This window comes from Aquarana catesbeiana, linkage group LG04 (genome assembly GCF_042186555.1).
Source record: "Aquarana catesbeiana isolate 2022-GZ linkage group LG04, ASM4218655v1, whole genome shotgun sequence".
In the NCBI taxonomy this organism is placed as follows: domain Eukaryota; kingdom Metazoa; phylum Chordata; class Amphibia; order Anura; family Ranidae; genus Aquarana; species Aquarana catesbeiana.
In genome coordinates this window covers 676,543,711-676,569,787 of record NC_133327.1, presented here as the reverse complement: position 1 = coordinate 676,569,787, position 26,077 = coordinate 676,543,711, and the positions used below count along the sequence as shown (strand labels likewise).

At 45.1% G+C, this 26,077-nt stretch overlaps 1 protein-coding gene across 8 annotated transcripts in view; it reads right to left on the bottom strand.

Annotated features, from left to right (window-relative positions):
- Window positions 1-755: 755 nt before the first annotated feature.
- CUL9 (cullin 9) overlaps window positions 756-26,077 on the bottom strand; it is a 99,966-nt gene continuing 74,644 nt past the window's right edge. For 7 of the 8 annotated variants that reach the window (XM_073628654.1, XM_073628657.1, XM_073628655.1 and 4 more), the window contains 9 exons: window positions 25,087-25,251; window positions 23,282-23,445; window positions 23,104-23,197; window positions 21,822-21,896; window positions 21,616-21,726; window positions 11,149-11,266; window positions 10,872-11,005; window positions 10,663-10,742; window positions 756-1,345 (listed from right to left, as the gene is read on the bottom strand). In XM_073628654.1, the coding sequence (XP_073484755.1) occupies window positions 1,144-1,345; window positions 10,663-10,742; window positions 10,872-11,005; window positions 11,149-11,266; window positions 21,616-21,726; window positions 21,822-21,896; window positions 23,104-23,197; window positions 23,282-23,445; window positions 25,087-25,251 (1,143 nt within the window). In that variant the 3' untranslated portion in view covers window positions 756-1,143. The remainder of the gene's footprint in view (window positions 1,346-10,662; window positions 10,743-10,871; window positions 11,006-11,148; window positions 11,267-21,615; window positions 21,727-21,821; window positions 21,897-23,103; window positions 23,198-23,281; window positions 23,446-25,086; window positions 25,252-26,077) is intronic. The other variant, XM_073628659.1, reaches the window with a different exon arrangement.

Below are 26,077 nucleotides of genomic sequence, written 5' to 3'. Positions count from 1 at the left end.
GTATGTATGTATGTGTGTGTGTGTGTGTGTGTGTGTGTGTGTGTGTGTGTGTGTGTGTGTGTGGCCACATAATCTATTGCCTGGGGGCCCCATAATCTCCTATTGCCTGGGAGCCCCATAATCTTCTATTGCCCGGGGGGCCCCATGAGTTGTCAGTCCGCCCCTGCTCCAGACCATGCAAATTCTGAGTCCCAGTCCTGCCCCCAGCTTCTTCCTCACAGCAGCACAAGACAAGGAAGGTGCACTGATGTAAGGGATGGTGGGGGGGGGGCGGGGCTCTTGACATCTTATGTAAAAAGGAGAGAGTGGGGTATTACAGACATCTAGTCTTACAGATACAACCGGCCCTTTGAGGGCAACCATAATGCTGAGGTGTCCCCACAATGAAATGGAGTTTGACACCCCTTTGTTAGAGTAACAGGAGTAGGCTGGAAATAATTGAAATTCAATGTGGAAATGAATACACAACTTTAAAATTTTGACCACAGATACATGTTACCATTTTGTACATTTGTCAATCTATAAAAGAAAAAAAAAAAAATCTGCTGTCAATTTAAACAGTATACCAAATAAAAGACATATATGTCCCCAAGAAAGATATAAAAATGTTTTAGGTATGCAAGTTAGTCAGGTTGCTGCTAAAATTTGACCTAAGAATCTCAGTTTCCATGACCTTTGTTGTCTAAAGAGTTAAAAACAAAACTGAGGGTTAAAATGATTTTGAAAGCAAATAAAAAGCAGACACAAGCAGGGACAACAGCTTAGCCGTAACTTTAATAAACGAGCTGCAGTAACTCCCAGCTGCAATGCCTCATTTCACCCGCCAGAGGCGCCAACACCCAGCCTATAAGACTATGCTGGGGAGGGGTCACAATGAGATTGGAAAATTAACATGAGTAACCATAATAAAAAATAACTCTTAATTATAAATATAAACATACTGTATATATAATTGCAGTCCCGTTACGATGGCTGGGCCTGTAGTCTTATCAGTCAATTAGTGGTAATTAACGGCATTCCCAAGGAAATAACTGAGGCACATGAAGGGGAAATGGGCAGAGAGCGACACCCTGCTGGACATAAATGACATCTCCGGACAAATAATCGGGAGGAGCGGGTGGATGGATGGATGGATGGATGGATTTACTCGTATGCATCTCCATCGTAATCCTCAAATATAAAGGAATCGGGTTCCAGGTTCTCCGATTCATCATCTTCATCATACGAAAATTCATCTTCATCTAGATCGTCGTCGTAGTCTTCATGCCATTCTGGAACATACTCCTCGTCCTCATCGTCCTGTTCACCTGCAGTATCTCCAGAATCAGAGGCTCCATCCATAGTGCTAAAAGGGGCAACATGGGATATGTGATGGGTCTTCCCCACAGGTGGTAGAAGTAAAATCTTCATCTGCGGTAACATCAGCTGATGTTACGTTAGAAGCAACTTGTCTACTACAGGCCTGCAGAATAATTACCCTATCCCCAACAACAGTCCGACATCCACCAATCACATTCCCGTATACACAAGAAACAAATGTACAACCATTTGAGTCCAGATGGAATCATTATGAAGGAGCTCGAGTGAAAATCTACCAGAGAGTAAAAGGAAGCGAGCAGAGAGATGAGCAAATAGAAGAACGGAGCAAGGAAACTGGGTGAAGTAGAAGAGCGTGAGGATAAGTGAAAAAAAAAGGAAGAGAAGATTTAGCAAGTTGAAGAGAGAGAGAAAATAGTGATGAGTTAGTAGAAAGGAGTATGAAGAAGAATGAGTAGACACAAGGGAGCATGGATAGGAGGAGCGGGATTAGCAAGGAGAATAAGGGAGGCAAGGAGAAGCATGAGCGAGTAGGAGTGAGGAAAGAGACAAAGGAGTTTAAACGAAGAAGATAAAGAAGAGAGGGAGACGAATGACAGAGTAGACGGAAATAAGGAAAAGAGTAGAAGGGAACGAGGAAAGGAATGAGCAAGTAAAAGGGGGTGAGAAGAATAAGCGTGTAGAAGAGAGCAAAAAAAAGGCATTAGCGAATGGGGAACCGTGATTAAAAGGGATAAGTGAGTAGAAGTAGGGTGCGAAACAGAGAGAGGAGAAAGTAGAAGAAGAGAGGATGAAGGGAGAGGTATTTATGAGGAGAGGAGAGCGAGTAGAACAATGAGGAGAGAGAAGGATGAAGAAAGTAGATGGGAGAAGTATGTGTGAGAAGAATGAAGTGAGGAAGATGAGTAGAAGAATGGAATGAGGACAGGGATGAGCAAATAAAAGGGAGGGAGGAAAGGAAAAAGCGTGTAGAAGAGAGCGAGAAGAGGGATGAGCAAATGGGAGACCACGTGAAAAGGGACAGGTGAGTAGAAGTAGGGTCCAAGCAGAGAAGGGAGAGGAGAAGGATGAAAAAAGTAGAAGGGAGAGGTATGTGTGAGAAGAATGGAGTGAGGAGAGTGGGTAGAAGAAAGGAATGAGGAAAAGGATGAGCAAGTAAAAAGGGAGTGAGAAGCGATATTAGCAAATGGGTAGAAGTAGGGTACAAAGTAGAGAGAAATAAGTAGAAGAGGATGAAGATAGTAGAAAAAGGAAGCGGTATGAGTGAGAAGAATGAAGTGAGGAGAGTAGAAGAGAGCAAGAAGTGGGATGAGCGAATGCGAGACCATAAGGAAACGGATGGGTGAGTAGAAGGATGAAGAAAGTAGTAGAAGGGAGAAGTATGTGTGAGAAAAATGGAGTGAGGAGAGGAATGAGTGAGAAGAATGGGGTGAGCAAGTAAAAAGGGAGCGAGGAGAAGAATAAGTGTATAGAAGAGAGCAAGAAGTGAGAAAATGGATAAGTGAGTAGAAGTGCAAAGCAGAGAGAGGAGAAAGTAGAAGAAGGGAGAGAAGACAAAGACAGTAGAAGAAGTGAGAGATATGAGTAAGAATGAGTGAGTGAGTAGAAGGAAGTGAGGAGAGCGAATAAAAAAAAAGGAAGAGAGCAAAAGGGATGAGTGAGTAGAAAAATGGAGCGAGGAGGACAATTGAGTATATGAAGGGAATGAGGAAGGGGATAGGTGAATAAACAAAAGGGTGAGAGGAGAGGGATGATCAAGTAGAAGAGAGAGGGAGGAAAGGGATGAGCTACTAGAAAAAGGGAGAGAGAAAAGGGACAAAATGGCTAGATGAATGAATGAATGAAGGAGAGGAAGCAATGAGTTGAGGTCGGTATATACAGTTCCTATAAAAAGTATTCACCTTCTTGGGAACTATATTGTCAAAGAACATTAAATAAGAGTGAATTATATTTTGTTTTGACTGATCAGGAGAAATATATTCTTCCATGTCAAAAATAAAACAGATCTCTGCAAAGTGATTCAAATTAATTACAGTGAAAAATAAGTGAATTATCTTAGAAGGTAAAATATAGCGAAATGGAGATCACCAGTGTATAGTCAGGGGGTGTCATGTGATTATAGTGTCAATACACGTGTGTCTGGAGGTCCGACTTCAGGTGAGTCAGTATTGTGTCATAATCCGCACCATAAACAGAAAACACCACTCCAAGAAACTTTGTGAAAAAGGTACAGATAAATCAGTAAATTTAAGATTGGAAAAAGTGCAGAATAGCTGTAAACCTGCCAACAACGGGCCAACCACAAAATGTGAGTATCCCTGTAAATTTGGAGACTAGTGAAGGAGGCCACCCATGAAATAGACTAGTGAAGGAGGAGGCCACCCATGAAGGAGACTAGTGAAGGAGGAGGCCACCCATGAAGGAGACTAGTGAAGGAGGAGGCCACCCATGAAGGAGACTAGTGAAGGAGGAGGCCACCCATGAAGGAGACTAGTGAAGGAGGAGGCCACCCATGAAGGAGACTAGTGAAGGAGGAGGCCACCCATGAAGGAGACTAGTGAAGGAGGAGGCCACCCATGAAGGAGACTAGTGAAGGAGGAGGCCACCCATGAAGGAGACTAGTGAAGGAGGAGGCCACCCATGAAGGAGACTAGTGAAGGAGGAGGCCACCCATGAAGGAGACTAGTGAAGGAGGAGGCCACCCATGAAGGAGACTAGTGAAGGAGGAGGCCACCCATGAAGGAGACTAGTGAAGGAGGAGGCCACCCATGAAGGAGACTAGTGAAGGAGGAGGCCACCCATGAAGGAGACTAGTGAAGGAGGAGGCCACCCATGAAGGAGACTAGTGAAGGAGGAGGCCACCCATGAAGGAGACTAGTGAAGGAGGAGGCCACCCATGAAGGAGACTAGTGAAGGAGGAGGCCACCCATGAAGGAGACTAGTGAAGGAGGAGGCCACGCATGAAGGAGACTAGTGAAGGAGGAGGCCACCCATGAAGGAGACTAGTGAAGGAGGAGGCCACCCATGAAGGAGACTAGTGAAGGAGGAGGCCACGCATGAAGGAGACTAGTGAAGGAGGAGGCCACGCATGAAGGAGACTAGTGAAGGAGGAGGCCACGCATGAAGGAGACTAGTGAAGAAGGAGGTCACCCATAAAAGGAGACTAGTGAAGGAGGTCACCCATAAAAGGAGACTAGTGAAGGAGGTCACCCATGAAGGAGACCACCATAAAAAGAAAACGTGAGGAAAAGCACAAAAAAAGAAACTAGCAAGCGAGGCAACCATGGAGACGACTAGTGAAGGAGACCGGCCACCAGGAAGACAACTAGTGAGGGAGGTCACCAAAAGGACGGTAGTAAGGGAGAATACCATGGAGGAAGCTAGTGAAGGAGGCCACCAAGAGACATATGACCATTCAGAAGCAATTACAGGCCTCAGTGGCTGAGATTGAAGATACTATGTATACAATACCTGTTAACCAAAACTCACATTACATATCTTCGGTTTCTTAGTGAAGTTGTGAAGTTTTTTTCACCCAAGTATATCGCTCACCATTCCCAGGCAACCTAACTGGGCTAGAATTTTGCATACAATAAAATCCTAAAGGAGGTTAAACAGTATAAAGCTGGGGTAGTGTTCCTTCAGGAGACGCACATTTCCCAGGAGGCCAATGTAAAGCTGTTCTCGAGAGATTACCCAGCCTGGTTTTACGGGGTCTCTACAACAAAAAGAGCAAAGGGGGTAGCCATTGGGGTGGCCAGAGGAGTGCGGTTCATATTGGGAGGAAAGGTTAACAGACCCTGAAGGTCTATTCCATTTCATGTAGTTTCCCTTTTAGGAAGCGGTATGTACCCTGGCAAACATCTATTGCCCCAATAAGAACCCAGCAAATTATTTGAGGCAGGTCATAGGGAAGTTGATGGACTTTAAAAAGGGAAGCGTGATTATGACAGGAGACCTACATTTTTGCTTGGAACCAAGTATTGATAGTACGTCGCGGGCACAGGGGAATATGACTAGGAATGTACAGTTGAAAACAATAAAAAAGAAATTTTATCGGTGTCAATTGATGGACATATGGAGAGTGCAGCACCCCAAGACACAGGATTATACATTCTACTCCCCTGTGCACGTGACGTACTCAAGGATCGATTAAATAATGGTCGAACACAGGTTACTAGAGTTGGTGATTAAGACGAATATTGAAATAACACTGTCAGACCATTCCCTGGTTAGTAAGGAAATGAAGATACAAGGTGCCCAATGACAATTACATTCATGGAGATTAAACGAAGAACTAATACAAGGTATAGAAGAGGATGAGAAAATAAAAGAAATAGAACAATATTTTCAAATAAATGATACAAAAGAGATAACGGAGGCCACCCTTTGGGAGGCCCATACGGCATAAAGACCCTTTGGGAGGCCCATACGGCATAAAGACCTATTGGATCAGGAGATGAGAAAGGCCTTGGAGTAGGATAGCAAAAGAAAGATATTTATGGGGAAAACATCTGGCAAGAATATTGAATATAGAAAAAATACAGAATAGTACTGGGGAGATAGTATTATTAACAATAGAAATAGCGAAAGTGTTCCAGAACTATTATGGGTCTTTACACTCAATAAAACAAAAAAGAGTCAACAAGAAATAGCAAGACCAGAAAAGATAAGAGTTCCTAAAAAGTGCCAGATTACCTCAAGTAGCCTAATAATTATAATCACATTAAAAAAAAACATAACAAAAGGAGGTCAATATAGCCTTAAATGATTTGGCATCGGTAAAAAGTCCAGGTCCTGACGGGTTTAAGACTTACTATTACAAAAAATTTAAAGAAAACCTATTACCTAAATTATGTTCATATATAACGGATTGGGAACAAAATTATGAGATGGAAAGAGAAGCCCTATCGGCCTCAATTACAATCATCTAAAAAGAGGGAAAAGATAGTACCCTATGTTCAAGTTACAGACCAATATCTTTGTTGAATGCAGATACAAAATTATTCACAAAAGTATTAGCTACCAGGATGAAGGAGCCGATGATCGATTTGGTACATGAGGACCAAGTGGGTTTCATCCCCGCCAGAGAAGGGAGAGACAATGGGGTGAGAACATTGCTCTAGCTTCAGAAAGTTAGAGAGGAAAATACCCCAAGTCTACTCCTGTCGATTGACGCTGAAAAAGCGTTTGACAGGGTAGACTGGGGATTCATGATGAACACCTTGGAAGCCATGGGGATGGGCTCAAGGATGGTCCAATGGATTAAATTATAATATAAGCATCCTACTGCAAATGTGAAGGTCAACGGGACTTTATCTACCCCCTTTGAAATGTACAACGGAACGAGACAGGGGTGTCCCCTATCACCCCTATTATTTATACTATCATTAAAAGCCCCTGCTGGCAACAATAAGGAACAATCCAGACATAAGAGGAATGAAGATAGGAGGAGGAGGAGGAACATAAAATAGCAGCTTACGCCGACGATGTATTATTATTTTATATTTCTAACCCTAGGATTACAATGCCCAATCTAATTAGGAATCTGAAATATTATGGAGAATTATCAAACCTAAAATTAAATCTTTCTAAAATCAGAGATTTTAAATATAAAATGTAAATAAACAGGAAAGAACACTGTTTACAGCAAGAATTTAAATTTATATGGAAGACAGAAATAAAATATCTAGGAATAAGATTAACATCATCCCCAGGGAAATTATACCAGGTAAACTACATCCCACTATTAAAATGAAAAAAAAAAAAACGTAAATAAGAAAAATGGCAACAAGGTCCCTCTCATAGATAGGACGAATAAATACCATAAAGATGGTAATAGTACCAAAAGTTATGTACAAATTTCCAATGTTGCCTATTCTCCCTACCTCAGACATATTTTAAAACATAACAAAAATATAATAACCAAGTTCATTTGGCAGAATAGGAAACCGAGAATTTCTTTCTCGGTATTAAGGAGAGATAAAACGCAAGGTGCGATAAAAGGTACCAGACTTTAAAAAAATATTATAATGCGGTGTTAATTTCACAAGTAATGGAGTGGACAAGGGAGAAAAATGAAAAAAAAAAAAGATGGGTACAAATCGAGAATGTAATGAGTGATACACGGTTGGGTAGAATTATCTGGATTCTACCTCAATATAGAGCACTGGGTGAGAATACACATGCACCGACACAAAGTGTATTTAGAATTTGAGATCTAATACATAAACAAGGTAAATGGAAATACAAATTCTCCACTAATACTACGGAAAGAAACAAATTTTATACCGGGGGGAAAAAGGGAAATTTGGAGACTGGATAAAAAACAAAAATGCACGACTAAAGGATATAACAGAAAAGGGAAAAATCTGCACATTTTAAGAATTAAAACACAAGACAGATTTGTTGGTGATTAATGAATGGCGGTACCTCCAGTTGAAACACTTTGTCATGACTTTGCCACAACCATTAAGATCAGCGGAAGATCTAAGGCCGCTGGAGCGGCTGAGTATGGCACCAAATACAAGAAATGGTATATCAGGGATTTATGAAATTCTAATGGCAGAGGAAGAGCTGAAGGTCCCGCCATACATAAAAAAAAAAAAAAAAAATGGGAAAGAGAATTGGGAACACGAGGGAACAAACAAAAACTAGGAAAAAAAATTTTGAGATTGGTACATAGCTCCGCAGTCGACAGCTGAGATGAACTATAAATGCCTTACAAGGTGGTAAGGCAGCCTGTAAAGCATATACACTAATTGTAACCATTCTGAATCTACGGAATTTGTTTTTGTATGTGGATATAATTGAAATAAATAATAGAGGGAAAAAAAATTTTTTGCATACAGTAATGGGGTATAGTTGCCATGTCCATATGTTTAATGCTGCCAGAGAACTCTACACTCCAGGATGGATTTACTACCAAAGGTGCATCTACTAAATACGGAGGGTGTATACTTATTGCTTTATTTCATCACTGTAATTAGCATTAATTCACTTTGCAGATAACCATTTATACTTTGACTTGAATTTGTTTATTGCTGCCGAATAATGTAAAAAAACTTTATACGACAATAAAACATTTACTATAAGAAGTTACAAAGAAAAAGACAGTACAGCAATCCTAAAATATAAAATAAGGCGAGAGAAAAAAAAAAATGATAAAAAGAGGGGATTATAATCTATTTTACTATCGTAAGTGGCAGGAAAATGGGAGGCCAAAATATTGTGCCAGGAAAGAAAACTAGAATTATGGAGTAAGGAATACGGAGGATGGACAGGATTGAGGGCAAGGGTCCAGAAAGAAGCAAAGAGCATGGACAGGATGGGAGGCTAGAGAAGCTATTGTGAAGTGAGGAAAACCCGGATAGGAGGCTAGAGGCCAGAAAAAAAAAAAAAAAAAAAAGAGGATGGACAGGATAAGAAACTAGAGGCTAGGATATAGCAAGGAGAACAGAGGATGGGTAGGATGGAGGGCAAGAGACAAGAAAATAGGCTAGGGTGGAGTAAGGGGAACAGAAGATGGACAGGATGAGGAGGCCATGATGGAGTAAGAACAGAGGATGGACAAGATGGAGCAGTAGATGCCAGGTTGGAGTGCAATGGACAGAGGATAGCAAGCAAAAATACATGATGTAGTAAAGAGCACAGAGGATGAACAAGAAGGAAGGTTACAATACCAGGATATAGTAAGGACAACCAACTGAGCGACCACCTCATTGAGAATAACCTTCTTGATCCCCTTCAGTCTGGATTTCGCCCACAGCGCTGCACAGAAACTGCTCTCCTAAAACTCACTAACGACTTACTAACAACCAAAACCAAACGGTCATTATTCCGTACTCTTACTCTTGGACCTTTCCGCTGCCTTTGATACAGTTGACCATCCCCTCCTCCTCAAAAAACTAAATTTGCTTGGTCTCCATGGCTGCACTCTCCGTTGGTTCGAATCTCATCGCACCTTCAGTGTCACTTACAACTCCACTTCCTCCTCTTAATGTTGGGGACCCCCAAGGTTCTGTCATTGGACCTCTACTATTCTCGATCTACACTTCCTCCCTGGGTCAGCTGATGGCCTCCCATGGCTTCCACTACCATTTATATGCTGATGACACCCAAATCTATCTCTCTGCCCCCTCAGCTCACCCCAACAATCTCCACATCACTGATTTACTAGCAGACATATCAGCCTGGATGTCAAACCACTTCCTCAAACTGAATCTAAAATCTTAATAGTTCCTCCCCCACTTGCTCCTTCCCCTGACTTCTCTGTCAAGATCAATGGCACATCTATCAGTCCGTCCCCACATGCCAAGGTGCTAGGGGTAACCTTAGACTCTAAACTGTCCTTTTAGGCCCACATCCAATCCCTGTCCAAATAATGCCGCCTTAGCCTCCGCAAAATTTCCAGAATACGCCCCTTTTTAACAAATGACATCACCAAGCTTCTCCCATCCCTTGGAACTCCCTACCCATCTTTAGACGATCCCTGAAAACCCTTCTCTTTAAAGAAGCCTATCCTGCTTCTAACTAACACTGTTTTACTTCCTCCATCAGCTTATCCCCCACAGCTATTACCTTTTGTATCAATTGACCCTTCCTTTTTAGATTGTAAGCTCTAATGAGCAGGACCCTCTGATTCCTCTTGTACCAAATTGTAATGTAACTGTAATGTCTGCCTTTATTTTGTTAAGCGTTACGCAAACTTTGGCGCTATATAAAACCTGTCGGGCACTGTGCTGATGGGGGAATCGTACAAATTTTTACACCGTGTATGGCTAGTCTAAAACAGTAGAGTCCAGGAAGGAGTATAGAGCACAGAGAAAAGACAGGATGAGAGGGTAGAGGCCAAAAAGGTGTAAAGAGCCTAGTGGATGGGCAGGATGTGTGGTTAAGGGCCAGGATGGGGCAAAGAGCACAGAGGATAGACTGGATGGAAAGCTACAGGCTAGAATGCAGGTAGACGCACAGAGGATGTACAAGATGGGGATGCCAGAAGCCAGGATAAGGTAATGAGAATAGGAGGCTAGAGGTCAGGAAGGAAAAAAAGCGCACAGAGGGTGTACAGGATGGGAAGCTGGAGGCCATGATGGCATAACGAGCACAGAGGATGGACAGGAGAAGAGATATGGGGCCAGGAAGTAGGAGCAAGGAGCACAGAGGATGGACAGGATGGGTGGCTAGAGGCTAAGAAGATAGAAAGAGCACAGAGGGTGTACAGGATGGGAGGCTGGAAGCCAGGATGGAGTAAAGAGCACAGAGGATGGACAGGATTGGTGGCTAGAGGCCAGGATGAAGTAAAGAGCATATAGGTGGTACATGATAGGCATTGCAGTCTCTTACTCTGGGACAGCTATTTCTGGCACATTGGAGGCCTTTGTTGGGTTGTCATCTGGCTGGGAGAGGAATCCGACTCGGAAATCCTATGCGAGACAGATTGGGTTTGTTGTGTTTTAAAGAAAACCAGGCAGACTAAATAATGACTCCGAACAGCTGAGATTAAAACAGAAGAAGAAGCCTCGCCCCCTATATCCCGGGAGCCATCATCTTACCTGGGTGGAGTGCTGTAGGATGCCGCTCAGTCTCTCCTGTACTCTTCTCACCAGTTCCAAAGCACTGTTATAGTGCTCAGAGTTCAACAGGCGCACAGAACAGGCCAGGTCCTCACTCTGAAGTAGGCTGTTCTCTACACAACAACCAAAAGATCCACATTACACAACCGGCCATTCAGATTTTACCCCAAGGTGTTCACAGCCACACCCCTTCTACCACTCAGCCACACCACTACTACCGCTCAGTCAGTGTTATGTGCAGTAAGAACCTCCTTACCGAGCAGAATCTGCAGCGCGTTGACATGGGACTCCAAATTCTCTGTCTGAGATTCCAGAACATCAAGGCGTTCCGAATCCTGATTATAGTAACTGTAGACACAAGCGTAACCAAGAACCTGCAAGACACCATGCCAAATGCTCTGTGTATTAAACAGTGAACAACCCAGTAAGCTACAGCTGTATGCTACAGAAAGCAACTGACCACACTAAGCGAAGACAATCAAAAAAAATAGTCATATAACCCAGAGGGGAACCCAACATACTACAGCTCATACAGCTTATACTGAGAGGGAAGAAGGATGCTGTCCCTGCATAAGCTCTGTCCTTGGAAGAAAAACCTGAACATTTTCCAGTCTTGCTATCAAGAACAAAAATGTAATATATTGCAACTTACAAGTCCTTAGATGTGGTGGATGTATTCATTTTCTATTTTTAGACTAAGAACATTTTCAGATAGTACAGAAAAACAGGATTTTCATACCCACCATAAAATCCTTCACTTGGAGTTGATTGAGGGACACAGGAATTCAGACAAATGTCTGGGCATACTTCTGCCTAGAGAGGACTGGACACTAGCAAACAAAAATTTGTGTGAGCTCACGTAACCCCTCCTACTCCCAGCATGCCTCAGCTCACGTAACCCCTCCTACTCCCAGCATGCCTCAGCCCACGTAACACCTTCTACTCCCAGCATGCCTCAGCCCACGTAACCCCTTCTACTCCCAGCATCCCTCCGCTCACGCAACCTCCTCCTACTCCCAGCATCCCTCCGCTCACGCAACTCCCTCCTACTCCCAGCATGCCTCAGCTCACGTAACCCCTCCTACTCCCAGCATGACTCAGCTCACGTAACCCCTCCTTCTCCCAGCATGACTCAGCTCACGTAGCCCCTCCTTCTCCCAGCATGACTCAGCTCACGTAACCCCTCCTACTCCCAGCATGCCTCGGCCAACGTAACCCCTCCCACTCCCAGCATGCCTCAGCCCACGTAAACCCCTTCTACTCCCAGCATCCCTCCGCTCACGCAACCTCCTCCTACTCCCAGCATCCCTCCGCTCACGCAACTCCCTCCTACTCCCAGCATGCCTCAGCTCACGTAACCCCTCCTACTCCCAGCATGCCTCAGCTCACGTAACCCCTCCTTCAGCCCAGCATGCCTCAGCTCACGTAACCCCTCCTTCTCCGAGCAGGACTCAGCTCACGTAATCCCTCCTTCTCCCAGCATCCCTTTGCTCACGTAACCCCTCCTTCTCCGAGCATGCCTCAGCTCACGTAACCCCTCCTTTTCTGAGCATGACTCAGCTCACGTAACCCCTCCTTCTCCCAGCATGACTCAGCTCACGTAACCCCTCCTTCTCCCAGCATGACTCAGCTCACGTAACCCCTCCTTATCCCAGCATCCCACCGCTCACGTAACCCCTCCTTATCCCAGCATCCCACCGCTCACGTAACCCCTCCTACTCCCAGCATCCCTCCGCTCACGTAACCCCTCCTACTCCCAGCATGCCTCAGCTCACGTAACCCCTCCTTCTCCCAGCATCCCTCTGCTCACTTAACCTCCTCCTACTCCCAGCATACCTTGGCTCACGTAACCCCTCCTACTTCCAGCATGCCATAGCAAGCCGTATGAAAAGCATTAACAGAATGCCACAAGAGAGCAGTAAAGCCAGCACAACGGCTAGCACCCATGGTGAATACTTGCGATGCAAAACACAGGCCAAATCACAATGCCACAAAGTGGAAGTGCCGAGGGTGCACAGCAAAGTGAAGGAATAAATGTGCTGGAAAAAATCAGGACATGCAGGCACGTATCGATGTACACAGGAGGTCAGACTGTCTAACTGATGGAGGAAGGCCATGATGGACCTGGGGAGTCCCTTCAGCAAGTTGCAAAGCAGGGCCTCTCAACAAGAACAAGGTTTTTGAAAGGGTCTCTAAATCACTTGTCCATGGGGTCCTTAAATACATGTATAGGTCACTTCAAATGAGTCCAAGACGTGAAGCCATTTGGGAAGAGTGAACATCTTGTATGGGGCTTCTTCCAGTCTCCATACAACTGGAAACAGTGGATCCGCCAAAAAGGTCTTGGAGGACTTAAAACCCTTAAAAAGAAGCCAAGACTGGAGACAGTACTTGTAGAAAGCGATTCTCAAGTTTTAAGGTGGCCTGTATTGCATCAATAAGAGGCTAGATGGCCACATAGCTTGGGAGTAATTGGCAGCAACCTGCAACTCCTTAGTTGTAGTGTCTGTAAAGGATCTAACAGACTCCGTATCAGACAGGGTCTTACCAACTGAATGCTTAGCGGCCACTAATGCCGCAGACAGAGCAGCTAAGGATTCTCATGGGAGGGTGTGGAAGAACACTCATGACCTCTGTAGTCAGTGTCAACAATCAAAGTTGCAATTTCGCCCATAAAATCCTGCATAACTCCAAAAAAAATCCTCCCGGGCTGAAAGTAAGGAGAGGGCCTTGTCCATCTGAGCTGGGAAAGCCAAAGATTCAACCAGGGGACAAAATTCCAGCAAGTCAGTGTCAGTCTCTTTGGCAGGTACACTACAGGCAGCACCTGAACTAGTGGATCGTGAGGTGGTGGCACCCAGTACAGTGGGACTGTTCACCTTGTGTCTAAGGTTCCTACATACAGCACCATAAGGCAGGGGCAATGTAGCTCAGGGTAGGAGGCTAGGCCTTGAATACTCATAAACTGGTCCTGGTAAGAGGTAAGAGGTAAGAGGTTTAGGCAACCGGAGGTAACCAGGTCACTGTAGGCGGGCAACAGAGACAAACTGAGGATGGATCCACATTTCACTTGCAGTCAAGAGCAGCAGCAAGAAGGTGCTTCCCCAAAGCTGAATGGCAGGAACGTGGGGGCAGAGCACATGACACAAATGGATGAAGTCAGGACTCCACAGCTTTAGCCTCTTTTGTGGTAAACCAACAAAAAAGGAGATTTTTAATGGCGCCCCGATAGCCCTAGTAACAAGATATCTCCCAGCGCTCGACCTGCACATCCTACTCACAAAGCGAGTCTTTAGGGACATGGCCACGCCTGGGGTTGTACCACAGCTCTGGACAGGAAAGTGCTCCGTGGCCAACTCAGTACACTCAGCTCTGGTAAGCGCCACAATGCAGAGCTGCCCAAAGCCCAAAGGTCACATTTCAGGCAAAGCCCACAATTGTCCAAGTCCAGCAAGACCCAGGTAAAGCCTCTAAAATCATTCCCAAGGAAACGTCCTTCTGGATAGCTGCATATAGAGACCCACTCAAACAGCGTGTGGAGGAATCTTGAAAAAGAGGTAATCTTGATTGAAAAAAAAAAGAAAGGTTAGACTTTTCCCAGCAGAGAAAATACATCTATCCCCTATACACTAGCAAAAAACTGGAAGCATGCTGGAAGTAGGAAAGGTTATACTGGGCTGGCCACAATTTCTTTGGATGCCAGTGTCCAAGACCTCGTGCAGGCCTGTAGGTGGCAGTATATAACAGTCTGAATTTCTGTGACGCTCAATGAATGCAAACTGAATTACAGTTTTGTTTTTGGGTTTAGATAAAGGAATTGAAGATGATTTTAGAAGCCCTACTGAGCCGCTTTCATGGATTTGAACAGGTATAAGGCTGACCGCAGGTCGGCCTGTTTTTGTAGGCGGAGTCAGGCTGCATAAAGCCGGCCCGCCTCTGCCTCTGTCCTTCGTGGTCGTAGGCGCTCGTACAGCGTCATTCCCGGGCGCTGACGTCACTTCCGGGCGCTGACGTCACTTCCGGGTTCGGAATGGCTCGTACGGGTCCCGTGTCTCAGCTCGGCGTCCACTACGCATCGCAGTCGGTAGAAGGGCAGGTAAGGGGAGTCTCGGCTTCCCTTTTCGGTTACCCCACTCGGGGTAGTGTCACTGGGGGTTTGTGTGGGAAGGGTAGCGGTGGTTGTGGCATGTATGGTGATCATGTTAGGGGTTAGCAGTCTGCTTTCCATGTTTATGTCTGAAGACTCAGGAGCTGGCTGGAGGGGGGCGGTGAAGGACGGACAGCGTTACAGGGACACTCGGTTCAGCTGGCTTCATAACGTTTGTTAATTGCTGTGTCTGGTATTCTGGGCAAAGGTTAAAAAAAAAAAAAAAAAATCCTCACGTTGTTATTTTTTCTTCTATAGTAGTTTTTCCCACTTTGCAGCAAGGCAGGATTCTGTTTGGTGTCTCCCTGGCAGTTCAGGTATGTATGGTAGGGTATTATATTCATTTTTAAGCGGGTCATGTTTTGCTTATTCATGTACATTATCTTGCACGTACGTTGCATTTATACAATTTTACGTTACGTCCAGGCTATATACGTGTCGTTCATACTATTTCGTTTCTTGCAAGTACGTTTCATTCATATAATTTACGTTTTATTCATGCAAATTTACGTTTCAATTTAAGCTATTACGTTTCAGGTAAAGTTTTACGTTTCTTTTAAGCAATTTACGTTATTTATGGGATTTACGTTCATTTAAGGGTTTACGTTTCAAGCAATCTACGTTTCTTTTAAGCAATTTACGTTACTTAAGCAATTTACGTTACTTAAGCAATTTACGTTACTTAAGCAATTTACGTTATTTTATGCAATTACGTTCATTTGAGGGTTTTTCGTTTTTTCAATTATGCCATTTTTGTTCCATTTATGCAATGTTCGTTTCATTTAAGTAATTACGTTTCATGGTAAGCTGTTGTTCATATATGCAATTTTCGTTTCATTTACGTAATTTGCGTTTCACTTATGCAAGTTTTGTGTCTGTATGCAATTTGCATGCATTTATTCTATTTTCGTTGTCTTATGCAAGGTTCGTTTTTTATACAGGATACGTTTTTCGTGCAACTTATATTTACGGTCAGTCTTGCTTTTGGCGTTTGGGGTTTTTTCCTGTTGGTGGTACTGATGTTTTCCTATCATGTGTTAGCATCATGCGATGTATGCATTCTCGTGACGGGTGTAATCGCATGGTTTTCACGTTCTCATGCTCATTTTCTCTCATACTTTCCTTTTTTTTTTTTATTCGCTCTATCTTTGATTTTATTTTCACGCAGCTTATATTTCTTGGACGTTAGTTGCTTGCATATCACGTGCTGCTTCCAAGTCTTTTTGGGTATAGGTTCACGCGCTTTTCTGTCTCATCTTCATGGTAACTTCAGCATTTCCACTGCAGTCACCTGGAACGTGGTAGTTCATGCAGTGTTGAGAAGGGCATTTTCTGTTGGCTCGTTTAGTGGCAAATCTCATCATCTGCATCACATACATACACCTCAATTTTCATTTTTTTTTTTTTACACTCTAGCTTGACACGGCTCAGGTCTGAGGTTACGGTTTTAAAATTCCCATGACTGGTATGCTCTGTCCGGTTCTAGTTGGGTTGAGGGGGGGGGGGGGGGGCGGCGGCATTGTTTTCACAGGTAAGTCTTGGGTCACTTGTTTTGGTTTCTCAAGTTTTTTTGTTGTTTGCAGATAATGTCGCAAGCAGCGGATATTGGGGATTTCGCTTCCATCTCGCCTTCTTCAGCAAGGGGGTCGGAACACGGCAGCGTACAATCTCTCAGAACCTGGACTGTTCCTAGACTTATAGCAGAGCTCCAGCGCAGGGGGATTTCATACCCAGCATCGGCTCGGAAAGCCCAGCTTTTTAGGTTGCTGTTCCCTCGTACAGCTGATTCAAGTGCGGAGCAAGTTACCCTTCGGACTGTGGCTGCTGCCTTGGCTGAGATCCACACTACCCTTAGTTCTCTGGCTACGTCTTGCCACGAGTTGCGTAGTAGGGTGGAGGTTTTGGAGAATCAGCCGAGTCCGGTTACTGCAGCAGCCGCCTGCCCGGTGGCTCTAGCTGATTCTGGGTCCTCCTCGGTACCTGGGCCGGTTTCGGTTGGTCCAGGTAATAATTTGTGTGCTCCCCCTGTTAACCCAGCACATTTTATTCCGGCTAATATTAGGAAGGACATTCTTGAAGGGAAGGATGTCAACCTGGCATCCTTATTAATTGCTGCTCATGATGTTGCGGACAATAGGTCCTACGCTTGTGGGGATGTTTCGGTGGTAGTGAAGACCAGGGATCACAGACTTAGTCGCAAGTTGTCCATCCCTGAGTTTGTCTTGGCCTTTAGTCTCTACAGAGATGTAATCTGCTCTGTTACTCCACTTAGGAGGGAAGAGTTGGACCTGTACCTGTATACAGTGGTTGAGTTAGGCCACAAGTATGGGGGGTCCAATTTTTATGATTATCAGCGGTCTTTTTCCGCTAAAGCTGCGGCCCGTTTTGCTCAATTTCAGGTGGTGACGGTTTGGAGCAACATGGATACCGAGTTGTTTTGCCGGCATTTCGCTGGGCTCAGGTCTCCGGTATGTTCTTCTTGTCAATCTTCATCGCACACGGTATACTGGTGCCCCAATTTGGAGGTTCCTGCAGTACCCAGTACGTCCAGGGGGTCAGGTATGATGCTCCCTTCCTCAGGTTATCTGGCCCCGTTGGACAGACCTATTCATTTTCTGGGGAAATCCCAGATTTGCAATAACTACAACCTTGGGGTATGCAATTTTAGTCAATGCCGGTTGCTGCATATCTGTACTGGGTGTTTCAGGGCTCACCCCAAGTCAGCCTGTTCACTTAAGCAGAATAAAACGTCATGACTAAGCCGTATCAATGTTCCTTTTTTGCAGGAGTGTTTAGCTGCCCACCCCTCGCCTTCTTGGAGCAATTTTTTGGCTAGGGGTTTCACTGAGGGTTTCCACACAGGGTTTGTCTCCTTACCATCTGATAATTATGAGTGTAAAAACCTTAGGTCATCTGCTGTAGATACTGAAGCGGTAGATTTGCTATTACAGTCAGAACTTGATAAGGGGTTTGTCATCGGGCCTTTTACTTCCCCTCCCTTCCGGGTCTGGAGGGTCAACCCTCTGGGGCTTGTTAGAGGGAAATTTTCAAATAAACCACGTTTAATTTATGACTTGTCTGCCCCTCATTGTTCGCATGTTGCTAGCCTCAACTCTTTGATCCCGTCAGAAGAATTTTCTCTCAAATATGCTTCAGTGGATCAAGCTATTCAGTCCATTATTGGGGTGGGCTCAGGAGCTTGGTTGTCCAAGGCGGATGTTGCGGATGCTTTTAAGCTTCTGCCTATTCTGCCGTCTCTTTGGCAATGGCATGGTATCAAATGGAAAGGGGTTTATTATTTTGCCACCAAGCTTACATTTGGGTCTAGAAGTAGCCCTTGGTTGTTCAACGTTTTTGCTCAGGCCCTTAACTGGATTCTCACGTACAGGGAGAATTGTCATAAGGTGATCCATTATTTAGACGATTTTCTCCTCATTGAAGGTGGTGAGCAAGTCCCTTCTGACCTGCGGAAACTGACTTCACTTTTCTCTGCACTTAACATACCGCTGTCTGTCAATAAGATGGAGGGTCCAGTTACCAGACTCACGTTCCTGGGTATTACGCTGGATTCGCAATCCATGCAGGCCAGTCTTCCCACAGATAAGCTTGTGAGAATCAGAGATTGCATTCATGCGTTCACAGTCTCCAGAGTCTGTACCAGGGTGGAATTACAGTCACTTCTCGGTATGTTAAATTTTGCGATGAGGATCATCCCCCAGGGGAGAGCTTTTATATCTAGATTGTTAGCATTATTGCCTTCGGCCCCCAACCCTGATGCTCAGGTGTTCCTGGATTCTTCTGCGCTTGCTGACCTTCTGATGTGGGATGAGTTCCTGCAACATTGGAATGGGGTAGCTATGTTTATCCCGGCTGTGTCTAATTTCTCTCCCCAAATTTTCACAGACGCAGCAGCCACCAAGAGCTATGCAGCCATTTTCGGTTCTCATTGGATGGCGGGATCTTGGTCGGACGAGGTTTTGGCAATTTCTCGGTTCACTGAGACTTCGGCTTTGTTCGAAGTGTATCCCATAGTGGCAGCCGCTCAGGTATGGGGGCATCTATGGGCAGGTCAGACAGTAGTTTTTTCTACTGATAATCAAGCAATCTCTGAGATTATCAGTAGTGGCAGATCCAGATCCTTGCTGATCATGAGATTTGTGCGTAGGCTCATTTGGTTATCTCTTCATTTTAATTTTCACATCCATGGTAGATTCATTAATGGTATAGATAATATAGCGGCCGATGCTTTGTCCCGGTTTAATTACCCGTTATTTTTTCAGCAGGTCCCGGACGCAGACGCTTACGCCACGCCTTCCCCGCAGTTCCAACAATTGGTGATGGATTAGACTCTCATTGGGTTGAAGCAGTTAATTTAATTAACAGTTCTTTATCTCTGAATACCAGGAAGGCCTATGCCACAGCTTGGAGGGTCTTTCAGGCCTTCCAGGCAAGATTTCCTTGCTTAGACAGTTACAATATCCAGTACCTACTTGCTTTCACCGCTTTTTGCCACTCTCAACTTAAACTGGCCCATAGTACTATTAGGACATATCTGGCTGGCATTCAACACTTTATGTTGTTAGAAGACCCTAATAGGCCCTCTATATTTTCAGCTCACCCTATCAGGGCCATCCTCAAAGGAATCCAGAAAGGTAGCCCCTCCTATCAGGCTAAGTAGACTTCCCATAACTGGTCACATTTTCCGGGATATGTCTGATATTCTCTCTAGATCTCCTTTTGGGTGGTTTCCAAGCCTGGTGCTTAAAGCAGCAATTTATCTGGCCTTTTTCGGGTTTTTAAGGCCAGGGGAATTTGCGCATTCTGGTGCAGGGTCTCGCATACTTCTGGCCAATCAGTTGTTCAGGCACCCAGGTTATTTTTGTTTACATTTACATGCGTGCAAGACACAGCAAACAGGAGGCGGTACGGACATTAGGTTTTTTGAGACCAGGAAGGCATGGTGCCCGGTATCAGTATTAGATCAGCTAGTCAGGGCTACGGCTGATAAACCTAGGGCTGGGCCTCTGTTGCCCTTCCCTTGTGCTCCCCTCTCTGTAGCTCAATTCACTATACATTGTTGTATCCTTTTGGCTAACCTGGGTTTGGACCCGAAGGCATCTCTGGTCATTCATTTAGGATAGGAGCAGCTTCTGCAGCTTTACGTCAGGGGGTCCCTGCTCATATCATAAAGAAGTTAGGCAGGTGGAGGTCAGATTGTTTTTCTAGGTATATTCCAGATCCTGTTTTGGAAATGTCGCAGGCTTTTGTCAATTTAGCTGATTAATGTGATTCAGTGTATAATAAACTTTTGATAAACTTTCATCCTACTGTTTTATTTTTGCCCCCTTTTAGGCATACTGACTACGTGACCACGGCACACCTCAGGTCAATGTTTTTGTTTTGGGTTTTTTGTTTAACTCTTCACTATCACAGGTTGACTCCGAGTACAAGTATAAGGCTGACTGCAGGTCAGCCTGTTTTTGTAGGCGGAGTCAGGCTGCATAAAGCCGGCCCGCCTCTGCCTCTGTCCTTCGTGGTCGTAGGCGCTCGTACCCCACCCACCCATTCCCTTTTCTTTATTTCAATTGATTTCTTTCTCTTTTCATACTTGGGTATGCCCCCTTTTAGGCATACTGACAACGGCACACCTCAGGTCAATGTTTTTGTTTTGGGTTTTTTGTTTAACTCTTCACTATCATAGGTTGACTCCGAGTACAAAATGTGTTGTGCTGAGGCGCCACCCATAGAACAAACTTTCAATTTCTGACTTAACCTCTTGGCGCCGGCCACACGCAAATATGCGGCCTCTCGGCGGGTGGGCCGTGGCGCACAGCGGCCGCATATTTGCGTGCATTAGTGCAAATACAGCTGTGCCGAGACCGCGCGCTCCCGGCAGTTACTAGTGGCTAACAACACTCCTGATAGCAGCTTGTGATTGGGAGCTTTCCGATCATGTGACCGCCATGGCAACCATGCGGTGGTCACATGATCATAAACGGCATTCCACCTCCCAGCATCCTAAACCTCTTAAATCGTGGAGAGGTACTGGCTCCAAGGGGTAAAGTGGTTCTAAAGCCTTGTTGTTTTTTTAGCTTAATGCACACTCCCTGCGTTAAGGGGAAAAAAACTATTTCCCTCCCCCCCTCTCCACTTACCTGAGCCTGTTAGCAATCCAGTGCTGTGCCCAGCTGCAGTCTCCTCTCACAAGGACTCAGGTCATTGGCTCCTGCTGCTGTCAGTCAAATACTGTGAGAAGAGAGTGGGGGTGGGGGTGTGAAGCTGAGGCTCCACCAAAGCGAGCCTACAGGTGTGCCCTCACAGCAAGCAGCTTGCTATGGGGGCACACCGAGAAGGGGAGGAGCCTGGAGCATGGATAGGTGACCCAAAAGAGGAGAACCATGGCTCCTCTGTGCAAAACCATTGCACAGAGCAGGTAAGTATACCATGTTTGTTTTGAAAGGAAAAAAAAAAAAAAACAGAGTTTACAATCACTTTAAATCTCAATATTACACTGTCAGTGAGAGGCAGGGAGAAGATCCAACTTGAAGCAGTGACACAGCAGATACAAATTCTCACCTTACGGCTCGTCTCTAAAACCTTAGATGCAGAGATCAGGAAGGTCAGATTACGTAGTGGTGGTTCTTCACTAAGAACACATAGCCGATTCCTCAGAGAAATAGCGAATTCCTTCAGAAAGAGAATCAGAGGTGTGTAAGGAACCTTATCACATCCTATGGACATTCCCCAGAGAACGAGCCCCAAACAGAGGAAGAGAGCCTCACCTTGGCCTGGTGCTGGAAGGTGCATCTTTCATTGTAATCCTGAAACCGCTTTTCCTGACGAGCAGCTTTACTGACCTGAGTGGCAAAAACACAGCACATTATACATGGGGCACACCGTCCACACAGCACATTATACATGGGGCACACCGTCCACACAGCACATTATACATGGGGCACACTGTCCACACAGCACATTATACATGGGGCACACCGTCCACACAGCACATTATACATGGGGCACACCGTCCACACAGCACATTATACATGGGGCACACCGTCCACACAGCACATTATACATGGGGCACACTGTCCACACAGCACATACATGGGACACACCATCTACACAACACATTATACTTGGGGCACACCATCCACACAGCACATTATACATGGGCACATCATCTGGGCAGTGCACGGCATACAGCACATTATACATTGGGTACACTGTCCACACAGCACATTATACATTGGGTACACTGTCCACACAGCACATTATACATGGGGCACACCATCTACACAACACATTATACTTGGGGCACACCATCCACACAGCACATTATACATGGGGCACACTGTCCACACAGCACATACATGGGGCACACCGTCCACACAGCACATTATACTTGGGGCACACCATCCACACAGCACATTATACATGGGCACATCATCTGGGCAGTGCACGGCATACAGCACATTATACATTGGGTACACTGTCCACACAGCACATTATACATGGGGCACACCGTCCACACAGCACATTATACATGGGGCACACTGTCCGGGCAGTGCATGGCATACAGCGCATTATACATGGGGCAAACCGTCCACACAGCACATACATGGGGCCCATCCTACGAGCGGTGCACAGCAAACAGCACAATAAACATGGGGCACACTGTCCGATCAGCACACAGTCTATACAGCACATTATAGATGTTGCACAGAGTCCTGTCAGCATGACACCCACACCTGGTCTACTGCCTGCACATTCAAATACCTCAGTATCCAGACACACAACAGATGGAAAGGACATGTGAAAAGCAAACTGCTACAGGTAAGCCAGTACAAACCAGCGCACTATAAGAAACAGATGTACAAAGATGAATCAAGCTAAAAGCAGATATAGTAGGCCTTGATGGAGACAGCTGTTTTCATGTGCCACCAACTATTCTCTGCCCTTGTTACAAGACACAGGCTATGAGGCACAGATGGGGTGCACCAATGTTGGCCTACCCGCAGAAGTTTTTCCATTTACAGTCTAGGAGGAGCCGATCACACTTACCATAGCAGTGCAGTTGTAGTAGTCTTTATGAGTCGGCTTCCATGGTTTGAGGCAGCGCCAGCAGAAGCCGTGGTTACATTTGGCACACGTCATACTGTAGGAGGAAAGTGAGTTGGTCACGGATCAGGTCAATATGACGTTTGGTGAGGAGATTATTAGTACACATATCACTACTTACTGCAGACAACCCTCATTTTTCTCAATCGGAGCCTGACAGCTGGGACAATGTTTGGAGATGAGCTTGGTCAAGTGCTTGCTCTGAGCTTCCACAGTCATCCCCTCGTAAAACCCTCCATCGTCCATCCATTGAGACATGTGACTGCAGCTGGCCGGATAATGAGCCTTTGCAAAGAATGGAAGTGGCACATATCACATACTTATCAGAGAAAGGGGAGGGGGGGGTGCGACTTGTGAGACCCTACATGTAGAATGTGTGTACAAGATATAACATGGTCACAGAGATGGTCAAAGAGTGACTTGCAAGGTCCTACAGATACAAGATTTACTAAAATCAAGAGTGCAAAATCTGGTGCAGCTGTGCATGGTAGCCAATCAGCTTCTAACTTCACCTTGTTCAATTAAGCTTTGACAAAAATTGCTGGAAGCCGATTGGTTTCTATGCAGAGCTGCACCAGATTTTGGACTCTACAGTTTTAGTAAATCAACCCCAATGTGTATATAGTGACTTATGAGGTCCTAAATGTAAATGTGTGTACAGAATATAAAACTCGGTCACAGGGATTGAAGGAGAGCGATTCTTGAGGTCCAACCAGGGGGTGTATCTACCACGAGGCAAACAGGGCGTTTTTGCCTTGGGCGGCGCCTGTATCGGAATGATGCCTGCAGCCACAGGCATCACCCCGGTATCAATTTTTTTTTTTTAGGGCCGGTGGTCGGCTCTCTTGTAATAGCAATCAGAGCGGCTTACTAACCACCCGATTTCTATTACAAGCAGCGGGAGGAGATGTTGTCCCCTCCCCTCCTCCCACGGCTCTCTCCTCCACCGGGAGACCAGAGCGTTAAAAACATGCAGTGACCCAAAATAATTGTCCCCTTGACACCAGGCCATGCATCTGTGTCCATTTGGACTTTTATTTACCACTTCTCGTCCAGCGACGTACCCAGGTGGTTATACCAGAATGATGCTTGCAGGTTCAGGCATCATCCCGGTATTGATTTTTAGAATTTTTTTTTTTAGTGGGTCTTCAGTCCCACCAGGAGACCCAACCAAAGCCGGGATCGGCTGTTCGTAAGAGTAAACCGGAAGCAATGACATGACATCACTTCCGGTTTATTCAGAAACCATCGGCGCCAGTTTTTAAAAATCTAAAGCATTCAAAAACACAGATCTTGGTGTTTTGAATGCTTTTAAGTGCAGAGGAGGGATCTGGGGTCCTCTAGACCCCAGATCTCTCCATAAAGATACCTCTCACTTGCCTATTGCCTATGCCTACATTCCTTGTGACAGCAATAAAAGTGATCAAAAAAATAAAAAAATTAAAGCAACAGTTTAAAAAAATAAACAAACAAAAAAATAAACAATGTAAGTGCCCCCGTCCTCCCACGCAAAGGCATACACATGTTTTGGTCTCGCACGCACACAAACAGCGATCGTCTCACACATGTGAGGTATCACAGTGAACGTCAGATCATGGGCAGTAATTCTAGAACCAGACTGCCTGTATAAATCTTAAGTGGTAACCTGTAAAGGCTTTTAAAGTGTCACCTATGGATAGTAAAATTAACGTTGTTTGTCGCTGCTTCATTGGCGTGTGCGCAATTTTGAAGCAGCTGGGGTGGGATAAATTTAGTCTTGCCTAGGGCAGCACAAAACCAAAATACACCACTGGGTTCAACGTGTACATTGTGTATGCAAAGTGGTACAATGGGTGTCCAGAACAGAATGATGTCAAAGAAACTAAAGGACAGAATGAGCTTCTACATGTTAATTCTAGACAAGCCTGTTCCTGAATAGAAGCTTACCTCAGGAAAGCTGCAGTTAAAGCAGGAAACCCAGGAGCACTTAGCGCAGGCGGCTCCGGTCCCGAGTCCTTCCTTACAAAGGATGCGGTCACAGCCTTGAGGGTTTGTGCACCAAGTCAGATTGGAGCAGCTTTCCACAAAACCACGAAGTAAAGCCTTTTCATACTATGGAAAACAAGGAAAGTAAATTAGTGGAGAGCTTTGCTCCATACAAGAAAGACTCGAACTACAGCTGTGGCCGAAAGTTTTGAGAATGACGCAAATATAAAATTTTCAAAGTCTGCTGCCTCAGTTTTTATGATGGCAATTTGCGTATACTCCAGAATGGTATGAAGAGCAATCAGATGAATTGCAATTAATTGCAAAATCCCTCTTTGCCATGAAAATGAACTTAATCCCATAAAAAACGCATCCATTGCATTTGTGAAGAAGGCTTTAGGGTGAATGTCCAGCATGCGCTGGGACTGTCTTCTACAGTTGATTGAGCTGCGGGATCGGGGCACCATCAGTGCAGAGCTTGTTCAGGAATGGTAGCAGGCAGGTGTGAGGACATCGGCACGCACAGTGAGGAGAAGACATTTGGAGGATGGCCTGGTGTCAAGAAGAGCAGCAAAGAAGCCACTTCTCTGCAGGAAAACCATCAGGGACAGACTCATATTCTGCAAAAAGGTACAGGGATTGGACTGCGGAGGACTGGGGTAAAGTAATTTTTTCTGATTAACCCCCTTTCAACTTGTTTGGGGCATCTGGAAAAAACCTTGTTCGGAGAAGAAAAGGCGAGTGCTACCATCAGTCCTGTGTCATGCCAACAGTAAAGTATCCTGAGACCATTCATGTGTGGGGTTGCTTCTGAGGCAAGGGAGTGGGCTCACTCACAATTTTTCCTAAGAACACAACCATGAAGAATAGCAGAAAACCATCCTCCGCGAGCAACTTCTCCCAACCATCCAAGAACAGTTTGGTGAGGAGCAATGCCTTTTCCAGCATGATG